Source organism: Acinonyx jubatus, chromosome B3 (genome assembly GCF_027475565.1).
Source record: "Acinonyx jubatus isolate Ajub_Pintada_27869175 chromosome B3, VMU_Ajub_asm_v1.0, whole genome shotgun sequence".
In the NCBI taxonomy this organism is placed as follows: domain Eukaryota; kingdom Metazoa; phylum Chordata; class Mammalia; order Carnivora; family Felidae; genus Acinonyx; species Acinonyx jubatus.
In genome coordinates, this window is record NC_069386.1 from 121,447,443 (window position 1) to 121,474,641 (window position 27,199).

Here is a 27,199-nt window from a genome sequence, read left to right on the forward strand (position 1 = left end):
TCCAGTAGGTTAGGTTTCTCCTGAGGCCTCTCTCCTTGACTTGCAGATGGCCACCTTCCCTCTTATCCTCACATGGCCTTTTTCTCCATGCTCACATACTCCTGGGGTTTTTTTCTTCTCTTCATAAGGACACCAGTATGATTGGATTAGGGTCCTATCCTTTTGACATCATTTAACTTTAAGTGTATCTTTAAGAGTTCTTTCTCCAAATATAGTCACATTAGGGGTGAGGGCTTCAGCCTATGAATTTGGGGTAACATAGTTCAGTCCATAACAAAGCCCAGACTGATAAACACATTGCAGATAGTAATAATTAACAACCAAGATGAAAGAACATCTTCTAAATCCCCTGCATGTCAGAAAAACACACCAATAAACCTATCAAAAATTAGAATGAAATATGCTGTTTTTTAAAATGGGGATTTATAATTGATAATAAAATCTATTGGCAACTGTCCTTATTAAAGGGAACACTCTCAAAGAGGTTTATTTAATACAGTATTCCCCCCACCCCCATCTGTGGGGGATATATTCCAAGTCCTCCAGTGGATGCCTGAAAAACCATGGATGGTACCAAACCATATGTATACTATGTTTTTTCCTACACATACATACACACATATAATTAGGTAACCGTAACTAGTAATTAGACAGAATAATTATAACAATATACTAATATAAAAGTTATGTGAATGTGATGTCTGTCTCTTTTGTACTATACTCACTCTTCTTCTGTGATGATATGAGATGTCCACATGATGAGACGAAGTGAGGTGAGTGACATAAGCATCACGACCTGGCATTACACTGCTACTGATCTTTTGAGATACCTCAGAACGAGGGTCATTTGTTCCTGGACTTTGATAATGGGCAACTGAATCTGCAAAAAGCAAAACCATGGATAAGGGAGGACTACTGTATTATTATTTTTTTTCAACTTGATGCTATAAAAACAGAAAATAAACGTTGTTTGGAATTGGTCTTCAAGAGACCTGGTCAAAATGTATATACGGGGGATAGGAATGAATTAGGGGAGAAAAAATTGTAATAACTTATAAATATTTTTAGTTTCTGTTTCCTTTTGGGCCAGCATGTAATCATCTTCATATGATACAAATCAAGCAACCAAAAGTCTCTTCCACATCTGGTAAGTGGGGGTGGGGGCAGTTGGAAGTTACTATTTATGCTAATCTTGATTTTCCTTTAATCAGTGGTGGGAGAGTGGGGGCTGAAGAGAAAAGGCCAAGAGTTTCTTGTAATTTTTTAAATTTATTATTGCTCCCCCAGGATCACATTTAGTAACCACCATCCTCTGAGTAACTCCCCAAAGCAACAACCATTCTACACCCACCCCTAACTCCCCTGGTCCCAGCAGGAGCCAAATAAGAGAGACATTCAAGGAGAAGAGGCTTTGGAAATTTGCTAGATGTTGTTATTCCTAAAGCTTCACCATAACTGTGTGACAGTTTAACTTAGTGATGAATCAAACCTGTCCCTTAGTGGAGTTACAGACCCTCCAAAAATATTCAGCACCACCCAATAGCTCACCATCCTGTTGTCCTTCTTTCTTTAGACACACCGACCTTAACTCTGTTCATCTTCTGCACACCAACAAAATATACATTTTAGAAAATTACATCTCTGAAGCACAATGACTCCCTCAGGGATGCTTTACTTCCACACAGATACACTCTCTTGGTTGATATGGCTCACTCTCTGCCTGAACTGGGCTAAGATATACGCTTCTGAAGACTCTACCTTCCCATCCCTCTTCTATCACCACTCCCTTGTGAATTGTTTTCTTGATTCCTAGGGAATTCACAGTAAATACTTTGCTATCTACATTCATTTACTTGAATTTAACAAAATAGGTGCTTGGCCAAGCCAAGCAGGGGTGAGAGACAGCTGGGAAAATAAATAGTAGGTACAAGCATGCTATCAGGTATTATCATTCCAAAGTTGTACATCTCATTCACCTCAGTTTCTATCATAAAAATTTAAATTAAAAAAAAACTGAGACTCTACATGAGACAGTATATGGTTAAGTGAGTTGCCTAGTATCTGGCAATTAATGTTAGAGCCAAGAATCAAAATCCAGATACTTTCATTTCTAAAGCACTGTGACAATATCTCTCTCAACCATACCACATTAAATCATTGGAAATGATACATAATGGGGTCCCTTCTTTATTGGTTTAAAACTTTGTTTAAAAGCACAAAGATAGACCTTTCTCTGGTATAACTGTTTAAAAGCTTTCTGATATTCTCTGGTTCCAAGTTATATATACATGCTTTTTGTCTTCTATTTTTTCTTTCTTTTGTAGCTTAAAAATAAGCTCTGTACTCATCGTTGTCACTGATAATATTGCTCATATCAAAGTTCTCTTTTGGAATGTTATTTACAGGATTTTTACTCATATAGTACCAAAAGGAGCATCAGATGCATTTTCTTGGCATTTAGTTTCCAGGTTGAGCAGTACTTTTAAAAAACTTCTAATTGATTTTGTTAGGATCTTGAGTTTTGGACTAGAGACTGGCAGTCACAGGAAATGAACATCTTCCCTCTTCATAAAATAATTACAATAATGGTATAAATGTTCTTGGGACTCACTCTGACCTACAAAGGGAAGGAAGAAACTTCTGAGATAAAGAGCTTGGCTTTTGTTTGTGACAGGAACACAGGCAGTAAACCCGTTTATTAATATTTAATAATAATATTATGAATAGGTATAAGTTATCTAAGTATGGAATGTATTGTGGATTGTTCACTAATTTAATGTAACTGTGGGTGGCCTTTCCCATTTTCAGATAGTGAACATAACTATTTTTAATCTCTAAAGTGTAAATTGCCCAAGCACCATGTAATAAGTATCAATATCTAATGCAGAGTTTTAAGTATCATTCATTTCTAATGTATATAATTGCAAGTTGTTTATGTAAAAACATAGATTTTTTTTTTGCTTTAAGTATTGTACAGGAGAGCACAAGGGATGTATACATTATCAAATAGCACAACATTCCAAGATAATCATTTATATGCCATTTGCTTTATTTCATTGTAGAGTATACATTTTGACATATATTGGATAACTTCTGATGAACATTTTTATAGTAAAAAAGAAGAAAATTAAAGAATTTGATCACAGGTCTCTTTCTAAAAGCACCCCTGTAATATTTTATTGTATACATAGATAATTAAGGATATAAATGTAGACTGACAGGTATATTTTTTTCAACAAAAAGCTATTATATTCATTCTCTTGGAGGCTCTACATAAAAGTAATATGTTGATTTTAAGATTTTTATCTTAGTTGTGTGTTCTTTGATTTCACTATAATGAACCAACGTGTGGCTACTTTTCTTTTTTCTTTCTTTTATATTTTCTAAAACTCTTTTAATCTCTGCGCTGTATTTTAGGAAGTTTCCTCAGTCTTGTCTTCCAGTTCATTAGTTCTCTCTTCAGCTTCATTTACATAATAAAGCCACTGACTAAAAAAAAATATTGTGTTGCATTTTCACAAGATTTTAGTTCTTATGTTTGTCATTTACCACAGTACCTTTTTTGCCTCTGTGATTTCTATAATTTCTTCATTAATCATTTCAATTATATTTATTTTACATAATTTTAATTGCCCTGTTATCGCACATTATTAGGTTCCTATTCTCTCATTGTTATCTATTAACTCTCTCATAATGGGTTATCTTCTTACTGGATTATTTTATTTTTATAATCTTAGTTTATATTGATGTTGGTAGAAGAGCCAAGCATTCCTGACTCTAGAGTTTTATTCTAGAGGAGTTTGCCAGCTTATGCTGACTTTGAAATGCTGTGTTATATTGTACAAGTCATTCTATGTCTCTGTATCTTAGTTTCTATAATTTTCTTAGGTTTCTTCTGAGTACCTAACTCTCTTTTTCTTGCCCATACCAACTACTGAAGAGAAATGGCCCTGTCTTGGCCGAGTACTTCTACTTTTTGTCCCAGGATTTTTAAGATTCATGTCTTTATTAAAGGGGGTTTGGTTTTACTTGTGTTCAGTCTACCAGGATTCCCTGCTGGGTGGTAAAAGGACAAAAGGGCAAGAAAGTCAGTGTACTCTCCCCATAGCAATGATTTCTTCACCAATGAAAAATGACCTCTCATATCACAGAAACAGCAGCTATGTAGGTGTTGCTACTGGAGAAAAACAACAACAATGATCTTTGGTATTTAAAATAGAAACGTAAAATTGTTAATGTGTCCATAGACAACTTGTACTGCATACAAAAATGAAAATGAAGTTCTAATGAAATAATTCTGGCTTCATTTTACAGAAGTTTAAGATTTCTCACCACCATGTATGAGGTTTAATAAACAGGTGTGTGTTATGATTTTTGCAGTACACAGGAATTATGTCGGAGCCTCAAAATAAGGCCAAGAGATCACATTCAAGTAAATACTGAAGTAAAGGGCAAAGAAAAATTTATAAAGAAAATCTAATCAGTGTCAGATATAAATTTGAATAGAAACTTAGAGGTTATGACTCTATCCTCTCTCTTACTGAAAAACAGCAACCTCAGTGTCCCTAAAAGACTTCTGCTGTTTGAACATTTCCTGTGATGGAGAGCCCACTGCCTCATGAGGCATCTCTTCTGATTTTGTAATGGCTCCACATGTTGAAAGTCTCTTCCTTATTATGACATGCTTGTATATTTCAGAGTGTTTTGTTTCGTTTTATATACAGAAGAAATGTTCTCACCTACAGTAATTAAAGGTGTCTCAATACAGTTTCACACACATTCATTGAAGGTCTCTTATTGGCCTGGTATTGTGCCAGGTTTGAGATAGGAAGTGTTGTGATCTCCCTTTTACTGATGAGAAAATAGGTTTTCAAAGGTTAGGTAACTTGCCTAAGGTCACACATCTAGTAAAGAATGGATCAGAGATTTGAATATAAGATGTCTTCCTCTATAAAGTAAGTTGTCTGAGCCTAGGACCAGGACCCTGCTCCCTGCATGATTCCTCTCTAAATCATGTAAGGCACCCAAATATAAACCTAACTGATTATAAAAGAATGTGACAAATGTTAACAGAAGACAGGAAAGAACAACTAATACTGCCTATCCAGATTTGGAAATGGTAGAACTTGAAGACCTAGGTATCATCAGTGCTGAGATATTGTTATCTCAATATTGTTTTATCTATTTCAAGAATAGTCTGTTCCTCCTACTATAGCATAAACTTGCATCACAGTATCCTCCTGACCTCAACATCAGTTTTGGAAAGTGCTAAATTCTCAATATCACTAAGAAATGCCCTTATTACCCACCTGGTAAACATTGTTGGAGCTGCTTAGATAATAATCTGTACCTTCTGTTCAGAGAACATGCATCTTATTCCCCTCCAAGATTTCTCTAATTTAAGACTACATAGTGTCAAGGGGAAAGTGGTCAATTATTTTAGATCTCTGTCCCCCCATCTTAGAAGATGTGCCCTTCTTCAAATTGTGAGTGACATAGACACTTGAATGCGATGAATGCTTGAACTATGATGTTCCCAGAATGAACTGCCATCTTACGAATCAGATCCAATGGGTATTTTAGCATCTGAAAAATGATTTCATGGAAGAAATTGAACAAAGGAAAACTGGCTATGCTACAATTTAACTTTTTATTTATATGGTGTTTATTCAACGCCTCTGAATATGGCCAGCCTGTCATTAGAGATAAAGCATGTAGCTTCCAACATGTGAGTTTCCCCTCCCGTTCCCTTCTTTTGCTTTTTCCTTGTTTTCCTTCCCTCACTTTCCATTTATCTTCCTTTCTTCCCTTTTACTTTAGTTGCCTTTCCTTATCCCATGAAGCACCTGTTTTGTTTTGTTTTGTTTGTTTTTTGAGTCAAAAGAAAAGTTGACACCTTTCTGAGATTCTCAGGCTTTACCAATGTAAGTGACAACTGAAAGCTAAGCTTAGGGTTTGACTCCTATAGGAAGCCCTCCGTGGATGATTCCACCTCATATTGATAATCTCCTTAATTTGCATTCCTGTTTCTCTACCTATATGAAATTATTGAGGGCCGGGTTCATAATAATAATGAACCTGAATATTTGCAATATTCTTTTCAAATATATCTACTTGTTTAACCCTCAAAACAATCCTGTGAGGTAGAGATTCATAATTATACTACTATTAAGAGAAGATACTTACTGAGTATAAAGGAACTTGCCCAAGGTCGCACATCCAGTAAGTAGTAGATCAGGATTTGAACTCTAGTCCTTTGACACTCAGTTCACATGTCATCTTGTGTATGAATCCCTCCTGATCGTTCTGATAGTACCTCCTCTCCCTACATTGGATTAATTCAATTCTCCATTCTTTTGTATACTTCATTTGCACCTTTATTCTAGCATAAATCACATTGTATTTGGAAGGCTGTATATATGAATAGAGTTTATTGTTTTATATAAATATATATATATATAAAATATTTCTGCTAAGTTATACACTTCTTAGGGCCTTAAATCTTCTCTGAGTCCCCAGGACTTTACCTGATGCCTAAGCCATACTTAGCATAAATTTAATGTTTGTGAAATAGATGAATTGATGCACCATATAATTGTTTCCTTCTATAGTGAGTAGAACCTAGTTCAGAGATACATTCACAGTAATTTGAAAGAAAACATTTACTGAATAAGAATACCAAATAAGTCCAATGGAAATTATTATAAGATTTAGAGGGGATGTCTTTTTTGGGGGGAGGGAGGCTAAATAATTAAAATGTACTATTTATTAGAGAGGAAAAAAGTAGGAAAAGAAATGGGAGAGAGAAGTAACCAGAGAGACCTTCAAGACCCCCAAGCAGACTGAGATTTTATGCATTCCACCCTATTCTAGAAAATTATCCCTTTTACAACAATGCTGGGTGTCCGTAGCTCATATTATCTGGCTCTGAGACCCTGGTGAGCTTTATTATTTCGGAGTTGGCTCGAAGGATATTTGTGAGAAAAGACATGATTAAGCTACTCTTCATTCTGTGAAATATAGGCGAAGAGAATCCAATGAGTCAGGCAACACACAGGAGGGACTTCCGACATTTTGGAATTATACGGGAGCCTTTTTGTTTATCCAGTCTTCCTGAGATTTGCATCAGGAAGAAAACTATCTGCAGGGATGATTTTCAAGGAGTCATTTGGAGAAAGAGATAATTTTGTTCACATTTATTGATTATTGGTTTATGTGCCAGGCACTGTTTATACACATTTTACATATATTTCTGAATTCTCACAGCAATCATTTTAAATAGATAGTATGATTATTCCTATTGTACAGATGGAAAAGCTGAGATACAAAGAGGGTAAAGATCCTGTCAACATTTTCACGGCAGCTAAAAAGCAGAATCAGGATTTGAACCTAGGAAGTCTTGAGCACCAGGGGCCCAAATCTAAAGCTGTGTGCACTCTCAGCGTGCCCTGTAAATCTTTAACTTGGCAGTTATTGTATAAACATACAAATTATCTTACTAATTCTGTTATTGTATAACAATAATTCATTTTGTTTGAGTCCTTAACACTGGATAAAGATTTACATGATGCTGAGGATATGAAATTTATATCTCTGATATCCACTGTAAGCTTAGTGAAGACTAATAAGGTTTTAAATGCCCAAATCTCTATGAGCAACTAATTGAATTCTGTCCTGGAGTAAAAGGAAAATTTGCTTCCATGATGAAATAATTTCACTTGGACTTTGAAGGGAGATGCTACATAGGAGAATTTCCTATTTTTCTTCTCCTTGAAGAAATGTGTGAAATTCTAATGAAGTAGATATCCCAGCAGTATTGACCAAACTCAAGAAATTTGGAAAATTTCCTAGAGAAAAAATTTTTAATGTCTAAACTCCTGATATCCCCATTTCAGCCACAAGGAGGACAAGAGAATAAGTGTGGATGTTTACAAGAAGGCTAAGTTAAAAGGAAGAGAAGTAATAAATACATTCTCTAAACTATAAAATTATGCAAGGATGCATAATTTTAAAATGTATTTTTAAATCAAATACATATACAAGTGATGCTTAGAAGAATAAAGCTGCTATTTTATACCCGTAAATGGGAAATATAATCAAAATCTGCATTTTTGCAGGATCACTTTCTCAAATAAATGAGCAGAGGGATGAATTATATGGCTATAAATAAATCTACTGACATAATAAAGCAGACTTATACTGTTTTACAGTTGTCACTGGAACCCTTGTTTATATTTATAGGCATGTTAACAGCCACCTGTATTTTTTCAGGACTTTTATTTCATTTCACATTATGAGAGTTTAGTTGTTTTTGTTTTTGTTTTTTTCCCCTCCTCCTAAACTCACCTTTTGTGTAGAGAGAGAACTTAAGGAATTCTATTCTTCATATTTGGGAAAAGAGGGCCCTCCCTAAGAGTTTCAGGCTCATGCACAAATAGACTGCTCTGGTAATTCTCTGTGTCTGTAGAGTCATATAAGGTATGCCCACGACAAACAACTTGACAGGTGTCTCCTGCTGGCAGTGAAGTGGAAAGTCAGAGTCTATACAAGTGAGAAGAGACATGTGCAGAGACAAAATGTATTGTGAGACCAGCAGGGCAACTTCACATTAGGTTCTTGGCACCTGGCATGATGAAGTACTATCACGAGGCTTATTTTAGAAGCCAAAGATTCCCCAGACTATTTTATAGCTGAGGTACAGGCCAAAGCAAGATGAAGAGCTGGGTAAGGGTTGGCACACCTTGTTCTGGGACTGTCCTGGAAGTGAAAAGGAGCAGGGAGATTGGAACAAGGAGAGGAAGTCTATAGTTACAAATTCTGAAGTCTGGAGTAATAGAGAAACCCAGCTATTAATCAAGCAGATCCAGCTAAGGCTGTTTTGTTGTTGTTGTTTGTTTGTTTTGTTTTGTTTTGTTTTGTTTTGTTAATTTTTGAAAAAGCTGCACTCCACTCAGAAATGTAAGGTTCCCCAAAGTCTATTTAGGATTCTGTGGGGGGTTGTCCAAAGTGTGGGTGTTCCTGTGAAATCATTTGTACTTTTCAACTTTAAATCAATGGTGAGCATAACATTTATAAATCCCTTTCTTTTCTTTTGTGTCAGTGTACTGATCTTCATTGTACATCTGCATGTCCTCATGTAAGGAGCCTGCTAGAGAAGACAATTCAGGAGAGAGGGGAGCTTTCGATGGTAGTACAGGTGGTGATAAATCCTTCAGCTGGAACTCTAGCTGTCGGCAGTGTTTAGAATGTATCACTGGAGCTAAAAATCTAAAAAAGAAAACTACATATTTAATAGATCAAGCTAATGTAAACTCTAGCAAACCTTGAGAAGCATGAGCATTAGAAGGGAAGTCTCAGAAATGTGTAGACTAGACAAAGAGAGGGATAGAAAACATGAAAAAAATCAACAGTGTGTTAAATTGGAGAAGGACATGAATTTTATCAGGATAATTGGGTTATCTCTTTGGACTAGAAGAAGGAAAATAAACCAGTCTTGATTTCATCCTCAGTTAAGTCTCCTCAGTATTCAACTGGGTCTCCAAATGGAATCGGCATTACCAGAATCCACAGCTACTTCTTTTGACATTTTGCAAAAAGTAAATAAATAAATTATAAGTATGACAAGTAAAATGAATAGTTCCAGCTGTGACATACCAGCAGCATTTCCAGATTTTGTACTGCATTAAGGATTTATTTTCACTTTGTTTCCTAGAGAGCTAATTGAAAGGTCCATCTAAGATTCCCATGCTTCCTCGGAAGAAAGTCAGACACAGAATCTCCAACACTCAGTGCCAATTTAGAAAAGTCAAAAAACATTAAGTGGGTAGGTGGTCAGCTCGTCAACTTTGAAAATACATGTCTCTGGGGATCAATGGCACCCAAGCCAGATACTGCATCAGTGAAACAGAATGTGTGAATAGGAGAGTGGCAGTTGATTCATGGGATTCATTCACCCAGCAAATATTTACTGAGTTCCTACTATGAGCTAACCTACTCTTCCACACCCTGAGGACATAGAGAAAACAAGACAAAGGCTCACCTTTTAATGAAGTTAATCTTTCTTAAGGAGCTAGAATACACACACACACACACACACACACACACACACACACAAAATACAGATAAAATTATTTCAGAAAGTGGATAGTACTGTGAAGGAAACAGAGAACAAGGTCAGGGGATAAAGTGCCTCTCAGGGGTGGCGGTGGCTAACTTTAGACGAGGGCCAGAGAGGTTCTCTGGGAGGTGACATGAAATGAGCCAACCACGGAAAAATCTTGGGAAAAAGTCTTCCTTACAAGAGGGGCAACAAATATGAAGGTTTCAGGTTGGGAAAGAATTTGGCACAAAGAACAGAAGGAGGGTCTGGGAGACTGGAGAGCTGCGAGTGAGGGGTCACCTGGCAGAAGGTGGAGCTGGAGAACTAGGCCAGGTCATCTGGGTCCACTGAAGGCCATGGCAGAGGTGAATAAATCCAGAGTAGAGTGAGAATCCATCTGGGGGACCAAATTAATGACCAGTTGGATTGAAAGGGAATTATCATCTACTTTAAGGAAGGTGCTTAGGGTCGGAAGGTATTTTTGTTAGTTTTCTTTTTTTCTAACTTTACTAGTAATAGCATAAGGCCCTAACCACATCATGCTTAACTGTCTCGGAATTTCAGCTACTTTTTCTACTGAACTGAGCGCTGCAACTCTTGTCAAATGCTATTGCCGGATGTTGTGTATGCATTATCCCATTTAAAATTCCCAAGAACCTCTTGAGAGAAGGCATTATCTACATTTTATGGAGGAGGAAACTGAGGTTTAAATTGAGTCTCCATAAACTACCCCTCTTACTTGCTGTGGTGTTCCTAGCTACATGTTGCTAGTTAGGACATGTCTGTGGGCCATCATCACCCAAGGGCATGAAAAACCTTGAAAGATGGCCACCTCCTTTGACAAGGTTTGTGGGTCCCAGATCAGCCTTACAGCTGAGAGCCCAAGCAGCTGGGATGACTGTGCACCATTTACCAGGGGACAACATGGACCTTTAGAACACTGATTTCAGAACCAGAATACCAATCACCAACATACATTCTAAAATGGACTTGATATTTGACCTGGAAGCTGAAGCATCCTTGAATTTGTTATGTTTATCTGTTAGAAATGCATATAATGCTAACTTCTCAACATCTCCTTGGGGTGTCCGATGAATAGGACTGCCTTAATCCCTATTCTTTTTCCTCAGGGAGTTTGAAATGCTCATTGAGATCAGGAGTATAATAGGTGCTATAAGATCCTTTTAAAAAAGCAAATGCCACCTAAATACTGTATCTATCTATCACTCTATCATCTATCAAGAGACATATAGATATATCCATATATATAGACATCTGAAATATATACAGATACACACATATATATATACTTTAACATATATATGATTATCTGTGATAGATACATGATTTAATCAGCAGGTGTATAGTATACATATGATTTAACCATCAAGTATTATTCCCTCTGCTTCCTCTCGAAGCCTTTTAACCAAGGTGAGTAGGAAGGAAGAAATAAAAGCTAGCAAGACACCTCCCTCCTCCCTCCCCCTCCCCCAGGCTTAGGAGTGCTGCCCTTTGGGTTTATGCCTCCAGCACTCATCATGCTGGGCGCGGGGGAATGGAGAGGCGGGGGTGGAGGCTGCATCCTTCAGAATGTCACTGTTCCCTGGCAGAGCCCTGGGTCAGCTCCCTCCTAGAGGCACAGATGGCCAGGACAGGCGCGCCAAGCCTCTTCCTGTCACTCCCGCTCTCCCCTGCAGGTTCAGCCTGGATGTAAAAGCCACGCTCTCTGGTGCCCGACGCCCTGGAGGCCCGGAGGCTTCACCCACCTGGGGCAGTGGCACTGAGGCCAGTCAGGAACAGTCAGCCACTGCCTTCCTCCGGCAGAAGCAGCCCTCACCCCTTCTGAAGTTCTTTGCCCAGGACAGCGGGCGTGGGCACTAACCTCTGGGTCCTGAATTTCCAAGAGTGTCCTGTCCACTACGGGGGTCGAAGCTACCTTCTCGAAGGGCCTCCAGCGGCCAAGCCCCTCACCCTCCGGGGTCCCCAGGCCACCTCTTCCGTTCACCGTATAGAGTCAGGACGCGGGTTCCCGCCTTTCCCCCTCTGGGTGGGGTCCTGGGAGAGTGGCCGCGCTGTGCTGATCGTCAGGCCAGGGGGAGCGTGCGGGCGGCACGACAGTGTGCAGGCGCTCCAGCGCTCCTGCTGACTCAAGGGGTTTATTTTTATTTCTATCTGGGGCTACTTCAGCCTTAGCCACCGCCTGCATTTTTCTTCCCAAATTGTAAAAGGTGCCTTAATCATCCGAATTTGGCTTAATGCGCCTGGGAGAGAAAAAGGAAAGGGTGGTAAAAAAAAAGGAGCAGCGTCCATCTGTCGGTCTGTCGGTCTCACTTATCCACGCGCTCACACACGCTCACTCTTAAGGGAGGAAGCGGAGCTCGGGGACAGCGCCGGTGTGCGCAGGAGGCTCGAGCGGGTGTAGACGAAGGAGCGTGTAGTTGAATGGGGAGGGCCGGGATTCCGGGTCGCTCGGGCCCCTCCTCCCTCCCGAGCCAGCCAGTCCCTCGGCAGAGCGCTCGGGCTGCACTGATTTGCTCTCGGGAGTGCGCTATTTGCATATGACTTGCCCATTTGTGAATTTGGCTCCCCAACTCCTCGCTTCACTTCACCTGTGCCTCCCAGTTCCGCGCACTTTGCAGGCGCCCGCCCGCCTCCCGGCCACCTCTGCCGCCTGCCGGGCACCTCCTCCTACGTTCTCCGCGCTCGCCCACCCACCTCTCTCCGCCCAGGGCCACGTTGGTTTGGGTGGCTTCTCCGCACTGGCTTCCCCCTCCTTGCCTCTTTCCCTCCGGTCCTTCTTGTTCTCTTCCTCCGGCTGCTGCTGCTTCTGCTGCCACTGCTTTACATCCAGTTGGGAAACCCAGGACGCAGGCGGTTGCTCCGTGGCGCTCTTCCAGAACGCGCAGGGTTAACAGCCTCCGCGCCCTTCCATCGAGACTTCGGGAACACGCGAAAAACTCTCCCACCTGCAGCCCCCTTTTGCCTGGCAGTTCTGCATTGCATCGCATGGAAGTGGAAAAAGAAAAAAAAAATGTTCAAACTGCCTGGATGTTGGGATAAACTAACCTGAACCTTCTTGGGTCTTTTGCTGCCTCCCTTTCTTGCTTCGTTGCCACCTTTCCTCTGTGTGGCTTCCTGGAGTGTGCAGTTGAGTCGCCTGGAGATAAGGAGGAAGCCGCGCCGGGCCTCCCCTGACATGTGTGGCATTCCGGGGCTCCCTAGGAGGGTTGCTATACCTGGGTGGACTTCGGCTTTCTAAATTTCAGCCTTGGGAAAGAGAAGCTTTTTTGCCTTCTATCTCCCCCCACCCCCCAACCTTAACTGATTCATCATCTGTCTTGAAAGCGTTTATTCCCTCCCTCTTTCCAAAATACTGGCAAGTATTCCTGCTGCTATGATGGGCCCCTGGGCATCATGAACTTCATTATTCCTCACTGGCCGGAATTCAAACTGCCCATCTGTAGTGGTCCAGTGCGTTGACCATGCACCTGAGAATCCACGCGAGACGCAGCCCTCCTCGCCGGCCGGCTTGGACGCTTGGAATCTGGTCCCTCTTCTGGGGATGTATCGTCAGCTCTGTGTGGAGTTCCTCTAATGTAGCTTCTTCCTCCTCCTCCTCCTCCTCCTCCTCTTCCTCGCCGGGGTCTCACTCTCAGCACGAGCACCATTTCCATGGCAGCAAGCATCACTCAGTGCCTATTTCTATCTATCGCTCCCCTGTTTCCCTTCGAGGAGGGCACGGTGGGTCTCTCTCCTCTTTATCCTTTTAATGGGGCATAGCGATTCCTTAACCCACTCGCCTTTCAGGTAATGTCAAGGGTGGGAAGATAATAAAAATTTGAATTTAAAATGATAAAAGCATTGCATGTGCATGAGAGAAGAAAATGTTCAATTTCTCTTTAAAGGCTAGTATTTTCTGCCCTAGCGCGCCCCCCCCCCCCCCCCCCCCAGTTTCTCTGATGGGTTGTCCTCTCCTTAGCTTGCTTATTCATAGCTTCACAAACACTACATTTTCCCCTTTGGAACCTTCTACTCCCTTCATCCCCCTTCCCCGTGATGGCAAGCAACTTATCAAATAAGTCTCAGGTTTTGTACTTTGAGAATATCCATTCATTCACCTTGCTTTCACCCTTCTTCTCTCTGATCTTGTGTTGGAGCTAGTCATGGGAAGTAGACAGCAGGGATCCTTTGGTCCCCAGCCTGAAGTTGATGGAACTGCTGTAAAGTGGCCTCAGGGAGGAGAGTAGCTGAGTGTAAGAAGGCAGAAAATGTAATTAATAACCAGTAGCCATTATTGTTCATTTGGGCAGCTTTATGTTTGTCCACATATCTGATGGGAAGAGCAGCTATCTCAAAAACTACACATCTAATATTGCTACCTACTGGGTAGGAAGTGATAAAATGGGTAAGACAAAGTCCATTTATAATTTACCCAAGTGTAAATCTTAGTAACTTTGATTCCACCATTTATACAAATGTTATTTCAATTAGAGGCAGCACTGGTGGGCTTGTTCACACAGCACAGGTATGAGATGTTTTATAGCCCTCCTTGCCTAGCTATTGAAGGAAGAGATCTATGGCTCTTAAAAATATATTCAGCTCTGAGTAGGCAGCCTGTAAAGGGCAGTGTCTGCCACCAAGGTGGGAGCTTGCCATAGTAAATTGTTCTAAAGAAGGGATCTTCAATATTTGTTTACTATGCAGTCTACTCCAGTGGTGAGGAGAGTAGGAATCACAGAGCCCAGCAGCAGGAGCAGCCCTCCAGGGAGCTGCACGAATGAAGCACACTAGAGGTCCCCTGCCCTAGCTTGTATTTTGAAGACCTACAGCACGCAGACCCCCTTCGGAATGTCAGTTCTTCCCACTGCCTCCTAGCCGTGGGCTGCTCCTCTGTACTGTCTATACTGTTAAGTGGAAGCACATTGAGAAAATGCCAGCACGTACTCTGGCTCTTTCTGGCTCTCTCTTTAAATTTTATTTGATGGAGTTGTCAAGCAGCTCAGAGCTTGTAAGGTTGGTGGAGATGGGTGGTGGGAAGGAATGAATGCTTGATTCTGATCTGGTTGCTGTTTTCTCTGTGACTCCTGCTAGGTCTGGGGTAGGCTTTCTTTAAAAAAAAAAAAAAAAAGGAGAGGGAAGAACTACAACCACCAGAAAAGCAAAAGCAGTTTCATTGAAATGGAAACTGTTAGCTCCTAAGGGGGGGGGAGGAACCGTGAATGGGGGTGGGCTTGTAAAGAGTAGGAAAGAAAAGCAGGGGAGTGGGAGATGGAGGAAGCCAGACAGACGATTACTAATAGCCATAATTAAACATGGAAAGGCTCACGATAATTAGCTAAATTTTGCTAATTAGTGTAAATGATCAGCAGGGAGATGGATATTATGCATTAGTTAGAGGTTATGAGCTGGCAGAGTCTTGGTGTTTTCTGTTCAGGATGTAAACAGTTAAAAGCAGCTGCTAGTTAAGTGATGGTACTTGCAGAGCCATACTTCTGGAGGTTTCTAAGTCTGTCAGTCTCTCTGTTTCTCTTTCTCTCTCTCTTTCAGCTAAAAGGGCTACAGGGGTTGAGCCTGGCACAGATTAAACACAGTTCTTTTCTGTTTACTTTGTTCAAGGATCAGTTGTTTAGTAACTTCTGAATCTTTTTGACTCCTTCCAAGTCTGGTTTCTCATTAACCCGTATCTGATAAGAGTCAGTGTGATGGAAATGGAGCGTTAAGTAGGTAAATGACCAGAGACCCCAGAAAAGGCCCTCACCCACCAGAGCTGTAGAATGCAGTGAACCCTAAGGTCTGCCATGGCTAAGATAAGAAAGCTCATGAATTCAACTCTTGAGTATCTTCTTTCAGTTCTGAAGTCCCATCTCATTGATTTGGGGCTTGGAGAGTGAATGCATCTATATTAAGTAGACTCTTTGCATATTTAATTAATGTTTTTGAGCTTGAAAACCTGAGAAGTGGCAATCAACAAGATGACCCATCCTCTGACTCCAATCCCACATCCAAGCTGCGACCTTCTGTGTCCTGAGAAGACCAGGAGACCCCAAGGTGCTTTGCTAATGCACTTCTCATTTTTACTTGGAGTACACTTGCTTCCTCTTAGTCCAAGACAAAGGCTTCACTAAGAGCAATTGTTTTAAAAAATCTTTTGGACGGAGGCTGTAGGAGGCACAGCACCATGAGACTAATGTTGTTACTAATAGTTTTCTGCCAACCTCATTCCAGAGCTAAAAGCAGCAGTCTGTATTGTTTGTGAAGGAATAAATGCCCTTCATTCTGGTATAAAATGAAAACTAGAGCCTTGAGTCCAAGAACTTTCTTGAACTTGGAGATTTTTGTTTGTTTTACTTTTTTCCCCCTTTCCCATTTCCTAAGAAGCCGGAGGCCTTCAGAGTTGTCCTGTTAATCAGTTATGGTCACCATTCTGTCCAAACTACCTTGCCCTGTAGTGATGTTTACACTAAAACAAATGAAGAAAGAGAAACCTTCCCAACAACTGTCCTTTTATCCATACTTGGTTCTTGTCTTTAGAGAATCGATTATGTATAGATTTGCCTGAAGTCTTTATCCCAGGGCAGCCTACGGAAGCCTGAGCTCCTTTATCAGTTCAGGAGACTAAGACCACACCTACCTTAGGCACCCAAAATACTCTCAGGTTAGGACTGTGTCTCGGGAGAAAATTAACTCTCTTAAGTGGTATCTAGTACATTTTTTCCCATTGTTTGGTCCCTTCTCTCATTCAGGCTTCCCACTTTCTTTCATGCTTTTACCTACTAGTAGTCATTCAGTTAATTTATTGAGCATTTACTATATGTCAGGTTGTGTGTGCCTTGCTAATGCTGGAAACATAAACATTGTGTTCAGCTAGGGATAATTTTGGAAGTATTATGATCATCTATGAGAGATAAGTGCTTCTATAATGGAAAAAAATATGAGGGTTGGGGTGAGGATCCAGGTACCAAACCAAATTAATTAATATGAAATTTAAGTATTCTATATTCTTTATAAAATATAGAAGTAAATTCTTCTATTCTTTATAAAATATAGAAGTACATTCTTCTGTCATTCAGAATATTCCTACAAGTATTTTTCATCCTTAACTTTATTCACATACTTAAGTATCATGCTTATCAAAGCTCTTGGATAGTTTAGTGGTATGGAAATATAAATACTAAAATATATTTGTTACCAGCCTTCAGTCTTATAAAGGAGGTTTGTACATTTTTTCCCCTCTCCCACCTTTAAGAACTCCAGTGAGCATCTGCCTAAAAAATTCCTTAATACCTAATAGTTAGGAAAACCAACTTCTGGGGCGGCTCGGTGGCTCAGTCAGTTAGGTGCCTGGCTCTTGGTTTCAGCTCAGATCATGATCTCATGGTTTGTGAGTTCGAGCCCTGCTTTGGGCTCCATGCTGACAGCATGGAACCTGCTTGGGATTCTTTCTCTCTCCCTCTCTCTTTGCCCCTGCCCCACTCGTGCTCTCTCCCTCTCTTGCAAAATAAATAGATAAACTTAAAAAAAAAAAGAAAAGAAAATTGACTTTTCTGTGAATCTAGATTTAGAATATGACTTACATTTTACCCTCTGTAAAATAGCAGATCTTCCTGACTCTGGGCATTTGGAGGAACAAGTTGAAAACATAGAACTCAATTTAGAGGAAAGTGTCTTGCTCAGAAATCAGGGGTGTGTGGTGTGTGTGTGTGTGTGTGTGTGTGTGTGTGTGTGTGTAGGGGAGGCAATAAAATCCTATTTGAATCATCTTGGCGGAAGTGGTGGTGGTCTCACTAGTGGTACGTGTGCCGGGAGTCCTTCTTGTAAGAAACTGTGCTCCTCACTCGTTGTCACAAAGAACTATCTCTTAAGTTTTTCCAGCCATGAGGCTTGTATTACTCTGATCTGTTGAGCACTTTCTTCTCCTCAGCCAGCTGCTTCCTAACCACATTCTCTCTCCCTTCTTTCTTGGGATTCAGTTTACTGAATAATTCATAGTGTTGGTTGACAGATAAAATTGTAAGATTTATATGTCTTTGGCCTTGGTGATGAATTAATTAAATTGGCTTCTCCTCTCTCTCCTCTAGATGCATTATCTTTCTTCTCTAAAATTTGCTGGCAAGTGCTAGGTCTGGAGATTCACTTGTTCTTGAAAGATCACCAAAGGAAGATTATAATACCCTACTGTAAATTTCTTCAGGACTTTCAATGCAGATCATTGAGCGGGGTAGAGATGAGGGCTGCATCTCAAAGGAAAGGGGCTGAGATCATTGGAACAGTTGCCTTCAGGAAACAAAGAAAGAAACAAAAACCTTCACCAGACTGGGTGATGGCTGGAATTCCACAGTAAGAACTTGATTCTTTTGTTATCTGATTTTGAATCTAGAAGAGGTAACATACTCCATTTTACATTTTAGTGAATAAATTTTGCAGATCTCTGAAGGCTTGCTTGCTAGGACCCTGAGTGATCTGAAAGGGAGGCAGATCTCTGAAGGTAAACCTTGCACTTATCCATACTTCCCTCCCTGTATTAGTTTGTTAGTGCTGCCATTAAAGAAGAAATCACAGACTAAGTAGCTTAAACAACAGAAATGTATTTTCGCACAGCTCTGGAAGCTAGAAGTCCAAGGTCATGGTGTTGGCAGATTTTGTTTCTTCTGAGGCCTCTCTTCTTAGCTAGTAAATGGCTACCTTCTCATTGTGTCATCACATGGTCTTTCTTCTGTGTTCATGCACCCCCAGTGTTTCCTTGTGTGTCCTAATATCCTCTTCTTGTAAGGACACTGGCCTGACTGGATTAAGTCTCTCCCACATGTCTCATTTTAACTTAATTACCTTTTTAAAGGTACTATCTGTAAATGCAGTCACATTCTAAAGTACTGGGGTGTAGGGCTTCAACATATGAATTTGGGGAGGACACAATTCATCCCCTAACACTCCTCGTCTTTTAGGACCCAGTCATTGGGAAAGAAGTAAAAATGTACCATTCAGTCAATATCTGCTGAACTCAAACTTTGACGGTGGAAAAATGAAACCTTCCATGACATTGGTAACAGTTTACAAACTGATAAGGTGGTGCCTCAAGAGGAAAAATTCTGTTTATTTGGAGAAAACAATACCAGTAGGTTTGGTTAAAACTTGTGTTTACTTTCCTCTCAGTTTATTTTGTGTGACCCAGTCTATGCCTTGATGTACATGTAGACTAGTGTTGTTTGACTACAGCCACGTGCTCTGCAGACAGACTCCAGTGTCCACACTCCAGGACTCTCTCGATTTAGACCTGCTGCCATTCCAGGCCAGACCTCCCTGCCTGCCTAGTGACCTCCTTTATGAACTGCCGTTGCTCACTCTTTTCCTTTCCTGAGATACACACCACCAACTCCCTTCACATCTCATCCTCCATTGGAAAAAAAAAGAAAAAAGAAAAAACAGGTGAAATCAGTGCAAATTACATGCCCACTTTTTTTTTTGCTGCTGAAAAATATGTACTTTATGAATAAATTATACACACACACACACACACATACATATGAAGTAATCTGTCCACTGTCCACATCATGACATATCATGAGCCTTGGGTGAGAGAATGTCTTATAACTATAAAGCACCTTGCTGGTATAAATCCCAAGCAAGATATTCAACTCTTTTCGGGGAAAGAAAGGAGTTTATTGAGTGTTTTGTTTTTGTTGTTGTTCTTTGGTTTTGTTTTTGTATTCTGTATTCTGATACTTTGAAAAATGACTTTGAGAATATATGCTCATGTGGAGGACAGGTGAATGATAAAGGAGTTCTGGTAGGCAGTGTGTTGGTAGGTGGGCTTGGGAACAGTCAACAGCAAGATTTAGGATTGGAAGAAGTGGTGCTTTGTCTTTTTTCGGTCACTTAGGAACTTTTTGATCTTGGATAAGTCATGAGACATGACTCTGAGTCAGTTTCTTCATCTCCAAACTGAGAATAGCAATAACAATAGGACACAGATGTCACAGAATTGTGTGGGACATTAAATAACTTGTACCTTACAACTACCGTATACGGGTTAAATAGTCTATGAGAAATACTTTAATGGTAATGTTCTTTCAATTTTGGTACAAAGTGAAGCTTCAGTGTTGAATGTCTACTGGTTGGTAGTTGGAGGTTAAAGAACATGCATCTACTGATTCCCCTTATTTTCTTATCTGCAGCAACACTTTTTGCCTCCAAGGGAAGAAAACCTTAATATGTATTTCCTTGTTTACGGCACTAAAAGAAAATAGCATGCGTGATTAGCTTGTGCTTTTTTGATAACATGTAAAAAAAACATGCTAGGCAAAATTTAGCCCAAAATAACAAATAGCCAACTGTTTAGAAGCTAAGAGATCTGGTGAAATAAAAGGGAAGAGGCTCCTAAGAAATATTCTTGGATCATTTTGGAAATACAGAATTGGATCATGTTTCTAAAAAACTGCTGAATTTAAACATTCCTATATGATGCTCAGCATCCATTGAAACCTTGAATTTTTAATCTAGCTTATACTAGGAAAAAGACAGGTCTTCTTAGGACTACTATTTTCAGATCTGGAAATGGAGAACTTCTTTTAATGTCACTTCTAGTGCTTTTACCCACCAGGACTCAAAGGTATAGAGGAGGTGGGAGCATGGGAGGTGCTGGAACACTTAGAGTTGACTTTGTGGAGCCTAAATTTAAACCAGAATTCTTAATGGAGAGAACCTTACTCCGGGCCATAGACATCACTCCTAGTTTTCTTCCTGACAAACTCTGTGTCTTTGGATATGACATTATGTTTTTAAATTATATTAATCATTTAAAATTTAGGTACTATACAGAATATCTTGATCTTCTATCCTATTTCTTTTACCTGTAGTTTTCTGTATGCCACATAGTGTGTATGTGCCTTAACACTGCTGTTGGGTAAAATTGTTTTTTTCATTTCTTCCTCATTTGTACAATGAGGGGGTTGAATGAGATGATCTCTCCACATGGTTCTTGACACAAGGACTGCTTCTGCAGTTCATACATCTTTAAACATACCACTGTAAATCCTACACTAGTCTCAGTTCCATAGGTCTGTAGTATTTTATAGGTCTGTTTTCTAGACTAATAACACATGCCAAAGTCACCACCAGTTTTTCTCTTTTCTCCTTTGAAAAAAGCAGCATCACATACAAGAGTGGCACACCATGATGTTATAAAGCCCGCTGTCCAACTTCGCCACAGAGTCACGATGACACAGGAAGAACACAGCTTTCATTGACACACATCTTATCAATACTAGAAAGTAGTTCTGTGTTATGTTTAAAATTCTCTGCTGTGTCTAGTCATATCAGAGCAGAGGGCAGAATAGTAACTGAGTTGATAAAGAGCAAGTGGTATTTATTTCTACTCTGTTAGAGTTTTAAGATACTTGCTTGGATCATACACCTTCACATTATATTCACCTACTGTGTATCAGGTACTCTTCAGTGCTTTGCATATATGATTCCATTTAATCTCCACAATCCTTTGATATTAATGAGGTTACCACCACTTCATGAATAGAAATAACACTCAGCTTATGTACCTCGACCAAAGTAATGTGGCAGTAGAGCCAGGATTCAAACTCAGTTCTGTGCACAAAGCTCTTGGTCTTTCTGCATTACCGCATAGTCCATTATCTCAAGAAACAGGAAACAAACACAGCAGCCTCTTTTGTCAGGAATAGGTTGCACAGGTTAATGAGGCATTCTGATTAATGTAGGAACACCTTTCCAAAGCAAATACAAGAATGTCCAGTTCATAAGTACTTGAATGTTTATCAGTCGGCCTGAACCCATTCTGACCCAAAGAGATACTAATTAGAAGGAGCAGATGGATGAAACATTCCCACAGATACACGCTTTTTGAGGGAATAAGTAAATGAGTGAGTGAGGTGCCACATGATTGGTTTTTGTTTACTAGGGTAGTAGTGATAGTTGCTTATAGAAGAGGCAAAGGGCAGGGAAAGTCATGTATTTCTCAAAAGCACACCAACAGGTTTGTAGAGTCTCAGGGCTAAAAGAGATCTTAAGGATTATCTGACCCTCTCATATTCTAGATGGGCAAAGTGAGGACTTGGCCGAAGACATCCACTCAGTGTCAGAGACTGTTGTGATTGGGCAGTATGACTCCAAGTCCACCATCTTTCTTTCACTGTTCTGTAGAAGGGCCAACTTCTCACTGCTTCAAGACCCTTATCAAACTGCAACCTTGTGGGCCATCTCTTTTTCTGCAGACTGATCTCTCTTTAATCAGATTAAGTCCTATAAGAATACATTCTGCCAGCATAGGACATTCTTGAGCTTCTGTAATAATTAATTTTTCATGTGAATTTTTCTAATAGGTGCCAGCTTTGTGCTAAGAGGCAGGCTTTCTTGGAGTGTTCCTAAGACTCTCTCTGTATAGGAGACTGCAGTGTGGGAAAGTACTCAGATTCAGGTCCCTGTGCAGGGAGACACTGCCTGTCCTGGTAAGGTCTCACTCACCAGAAAGCAGGGGGTGATAGTCTGTGTACTCACCTGTCTGTTTTCCATCTGGAAGGCACAACTGAGTTGTTCAAAGACATGTCCCCCAACCCAGTCCCCACCTCTTGCTTACTAGCTCTTAAGTGGCTATATGACCATAAAACTCCTAGAAACCAGCAAACTACATTTTCTGAGCTACTGTTCTCATTCTCCCTTTTTTTTCAATGTTTCTTGAAATATTTCTGTCACCCCCCCCATATTAAAATATAACTATGTGTACTCCTGAATGACTTTACCCCAAAATATGAATTTCAATTCTTTCTGAGACAGTCTTTCAGCATTTGAATATAATTACATGCTTTGGGTGCAAATTGTGGTTTTTGCTACATAAGAAACGAATGGAAATGATCCGCCTGTTCCTGTAGTTTACAGATTATATGATTCAGAACTGGGTATATATTTAGGCTGCTTTTCTGTATGGCACATAAAATGAGAATGAACTTGGGGTGAGCCACCTCAGTTGCTAGGCGGTAGAGCAGGTTGAGAGAACACAGCATTCAACTGTGTTGAATTCACCCTGTGTTGGGTGTTTCACTTCACATTTGTGTGCACCTTTGTCACCTGATGCTGTCATGGAAGGGGAAGGGGAGGACATAGGCAGGGCCAGGCTGTCTTCAGAGATTCAAGCAAGGAAGAAGAAATAACTACTTCACACATCCAAGTGGAATGAGTACATTTTAGAATTTGAAATTTGCCACACAGAGATGTCTTTATGAAAGCAGACAAGAGTCATAGAAGTGCACAGGTGTGGCTGACAGCTTCAGGGACATGGACTTGGGCAGACACTTATCTTTAGATTAGGGCCAATGACTAGCAAAGAAGAACTATTTCCCCCAGATTTGGCCTTGCTTCAGTGGTTCTAGGCAAAAGGCCATCACTCAGGTTAAAGCTTTTTAATTTTTTTAATGATTCATTCATTCATTCATTCATTCATTCATTCAGAGAGAGAGAGCAGGAAAAGGGCAGAGAGAGAGAGGGAGGGAGAGAAAGAATCCCAGGCAGGCTCTCCGCTGCCAGTACAGAGCCCCATGCGGGGCTCAAACTCATGAACCATGAGATCATGACCTGAGTCAGAATCAAGAGTCAGATACTTAACCAACTGAGCTTCTTAGCACCCCTGGTTAAAACTTTTTAATGTGCTTCCACAGTCCATTTAATGCCTTGTCTCAAATCCCAGACATATGAGCAAGTAGTAATAGGCAGGAAAGGCTTTGGGACTTCTTTATACATGACACCTAATAAAGTAACTGCAATTTATTTGGACCCTCAGTTTTAATGAAAGCTTAAAGGCTGTCATGAAAAACTAGATCACAGATAAAACAAAGCAAGACCTACTTGGATTCTTAGGGTCAATGTTAGCACCATTCTGATAATTTACAAGTTTGAAAGGATGGTTAAAGCCTTAAATCTCAGATAAAAATTTGGCCTCCAGAATAATTTGGGTGAAAGGAGGGTCCTGTGATTTGGGCAGTTAAGGTTTTGTTGTATATATTTTTTTCCTTAAACCAATTATCATATATCTCTTTCCATGAGCCACTATTTCTGCATAATTGGATGGGGAATTATGTGTTCACTTATATCCCATTCAATCTTCTTGGATAAAATAAACCCATGAGAGGACACTTCTATGCTTTCAAAAGAATGATAATAATACCTATCTTACTCTTAATAATAACAATATATCACTTTTGTGTGTGTTCTTTCAATGTGCCTGACACTCTTCTAAAACTCTTAGCTTATTTAGTTCTCCTATGAGGTAGATATAGTTCTTTTCTCATTTTAAAGATGCAAACACTGAGGCATGGAATGTTTGAGTCATAAAGTCAAGTCAGAAAATAATACATGGCAGAGCCAGGTAGGATAGCTAAGCAGTCTGAATCTAGACTTGTGTTCTTAATATTTAAATATTTATGCAGTATTACCTGAGATGGTGTGAAAAACAAATCTCAAAGTAGTATTTTCAAATGCAGTGTCTGTCTCTTTTTAGAAGGTCTTTTTATGTTCTGCCTAGAGCCAAGATTAATTATGAGGACTTTGAATATTTACTAAACCTAACAGCAAACAGTATGCACTTACTTCGTTTTTGTCTTCTGGTTCCTGCACCTAATTCCAGCCTGTGTGTTTGTGCAGTGGGCTTCCCACACAACACCAAGCAATTCTCTCAAATACCAATCCAATTCCATTCTGATGCCTGTCTACCTGGAGATAGAATCAGATTTCATAGGTTAAGGGTTCAGTCCTACAGGACTGCCACCCCTACTCCCAACCCCTGCTTCAGATGCCAGTCACTGGGCTAGGTTGTTACCTGTACTTCTGACCAACGAGCTCTAAATCAGAGGTTCCCACAACCCTGTCTTTGCATTCAATTAATTTTCTAGCATCTCTCATAGACCTCAGGAAAGCCATTTACTTATAGATTATCGATTCATCATAAAAGGATACAACTCAGGAAAAGGCAGCTGGAAGAAATGTGAGGCTAAATTGTGTGGGAAGGGGTGCACACCTTCCATGTTCTCCCAGGTGCTTCGTTCTCCCCAATTGCCATGTGTTCAACCTGGACTCTCTCTGAACCCTGTCCTTCTTTTGAGTTTTTGTGGAGATTTTTGGTCATCTGAATTACCTAATAAATATTTCTATAAGTCGTAATACTACAGTTAGGTGTTAAAACAAATGCTTTATCTTACCTTATTTAATCTTTATCAACCGTCCTTCAACATAGGTGCTATTATTATTAGGAATTTAACAAGAAAGGAAATGGAGACTCAGAGTTAGGCAGTTCATTCAAGTTCGTCCACGTACTAAGCACTTAGCCCCTTGCATCTATTGAACTTTCAGGTCAGGCAATCTGTACAAACCTCAACCTATTTCCTGGTATTGAGAGCAACTGATCAGAACACTTCCCTATAGTCACAAATCCTATTATATTATAGGAAATTATCTGTGCTTTCTGAAACAGCCTTTGGAAACTCTCAGAAGCTTCAGAGTCAGCTGGCAAAGAATGGTTACATATTCAATGAAGAGTGAGGGGCCCCTTCATTGATAAGGGAGCCCATTGATGACTTATCCACCTCATTTTGGATTCACTCTAAGAAACTCATTTATCAGGAAATTTAGCCTCCAACAGTTACTGTGGGCTTTCTCTTCACATTAGAATTTTACTCAAGCCTCCAAAACTTCTGGTTTTAGTTCTCTTACCTACAAAATGAAGGAATTACAATTGATGATCTTGAAATGTCCTTTGTCTTTGCAAGTTTGGTATTCATCTTTCTATCAGTACTGACGGGCAAAACGCTAATGATTTCTAAAACATCTTTTCACTCTTATTAGGTCGTCTTTGAATCTATTTTTATTTTTGGCCCTTTATACATATGGCAGAAGTCCATTAATTTAGAGGGTAAAACTAATGAAACAAATATCCAAAAGTGGCAGTGGTTTTCAGTTTGGGTATGTGTGTGTATATGTATAAATGGATGAATGTGTGAGCCAGAAAAAAAAATAATGTAGCATAAAAACCTTTATAACAACCTAATTCACTCCTGACCTGGAATGCAAAGTCAGATATGAGTTAAACCTATGCATTACAGATGTAGGGATGTTTCAGTACCTGCTTCTCACTGCTCTGATGTCATTTGTCAGCGCGTTGTGTCACGGGTGTTAGTACGTCCATTATCATTTAAGAGGGGGGCATATTTAATGTGAGATAAGAATGTAAACCTGGAACCCTGGCCCTCTATGGCCAGTCCCTCTCTTTCAGATGATTCATATTTTTAGGATTTACCATGTCAGGGGGCTGTTTGGTAAGTATGCACCTGCTACCTCCATCATCTGTCAGTTACTAAGGACCTATTAGACTAGCTATCATATAAGAACACTCTTTCAGATGATGCTGAAATAGTGAATTTTTATTTTTTTGTACAAGGTATCTCAATAATAGTAACTGAAATAGACTCACCACCTGAGCAGGAAGTTTCTCAGGCCCTGGGTTGATGCCCCTGAAAGAATACTCTGATGGAAGACCCTCATGTACTCAAAAGCTGCTATGAATTTGTGGAATTGTCTTTGAATTTGTGGAATTTTCAGACACTCAACTTGGAAGGAATCTTTAGAGAAATTTTTCACTCAAATTATTTTTCATATGAAGAAACATACAGCCTAGGAGTTTGTGAATTGTTCTCAAATCATACTTTTCAAGGTAAAGGCATATTGCGGCTAAAACACACATTTTTAGATTTGACTTAGTACTCTTTTTGCTGCACACAATGTTAGCACTCAAGCTTTCCAGGCCACCTATTCCACTGTGGACAAAGGGATTATGATAGTCTCTGGCACAAGTGGAGTAATAAATCAGAGATATCAGAGAGCATGATAGCCAAGTTATTTCAAACCTTCACTCCATTTCCCTTAATTGCCATCACAGAATGTGGTTCCCACTCCATCCCTGGAATGTCATGCCCTCACAGGGTCCCACTTTCTGTCTGCCCCAGCAGCTTCGAAGAGAAATTCAGTGTGCTGCAGTTCAATCAAACCATTTGATGAGAGCTTTCGAGCCTAATTACATGGAAGGTTTCATCC

The 27,199-nt window shown here is 40.0% G+C and overlaps 1 protein-coding gene and 1 long non-coding RNA gene across 33 annotated transcripts in view; one reads left to right on the forward strand and one right to left on the reverse strand.

Moving 5' to 3' along the window:
- Window positions 1-27,199, forward strand: part of NRXN3 (neurexin 3) — a 1,553,894-nt gene that overhangs the window by 1,015,932 nt on the left and 510,763 nt on the right. For 5 of the 32 annotated variants that reach the window (XM_027066324.2, XM_027066325.2, XM_027066326.2 and 2 more), the window contains exon 1: window positions 12,538-13,840. The exons of the other annotated variants lie outside the window; for them this stretch is intronic. In XM_027066324.2, coding sequence (XP_026922125.1) covers window positions 13,582-13,840 — 259 coding nt within the window. In that variant the 5' untranslated portion in view covers window positions 12,538-13,581. Of the gene's footprint in view, window positions 1-12,537; window positions 13,841-27,199 lie in introns of those variants that run through there. 32 annotated transcript variants of the gene reach the window in all.
- LOC128316185 (uncharacterized) lies at window positions 6,444-14,299 on the reverse strand. Its single transcript, XR_008299771.1, has 2 exons — window positions 13,588-14,299; window positions 6,444-13,091 (listed from the first exon to the last, which is right to left on the reverse strand). It is a non-coding gene; the product is annotated as an uncharacterized LOC128316185 (long non-coding RNA).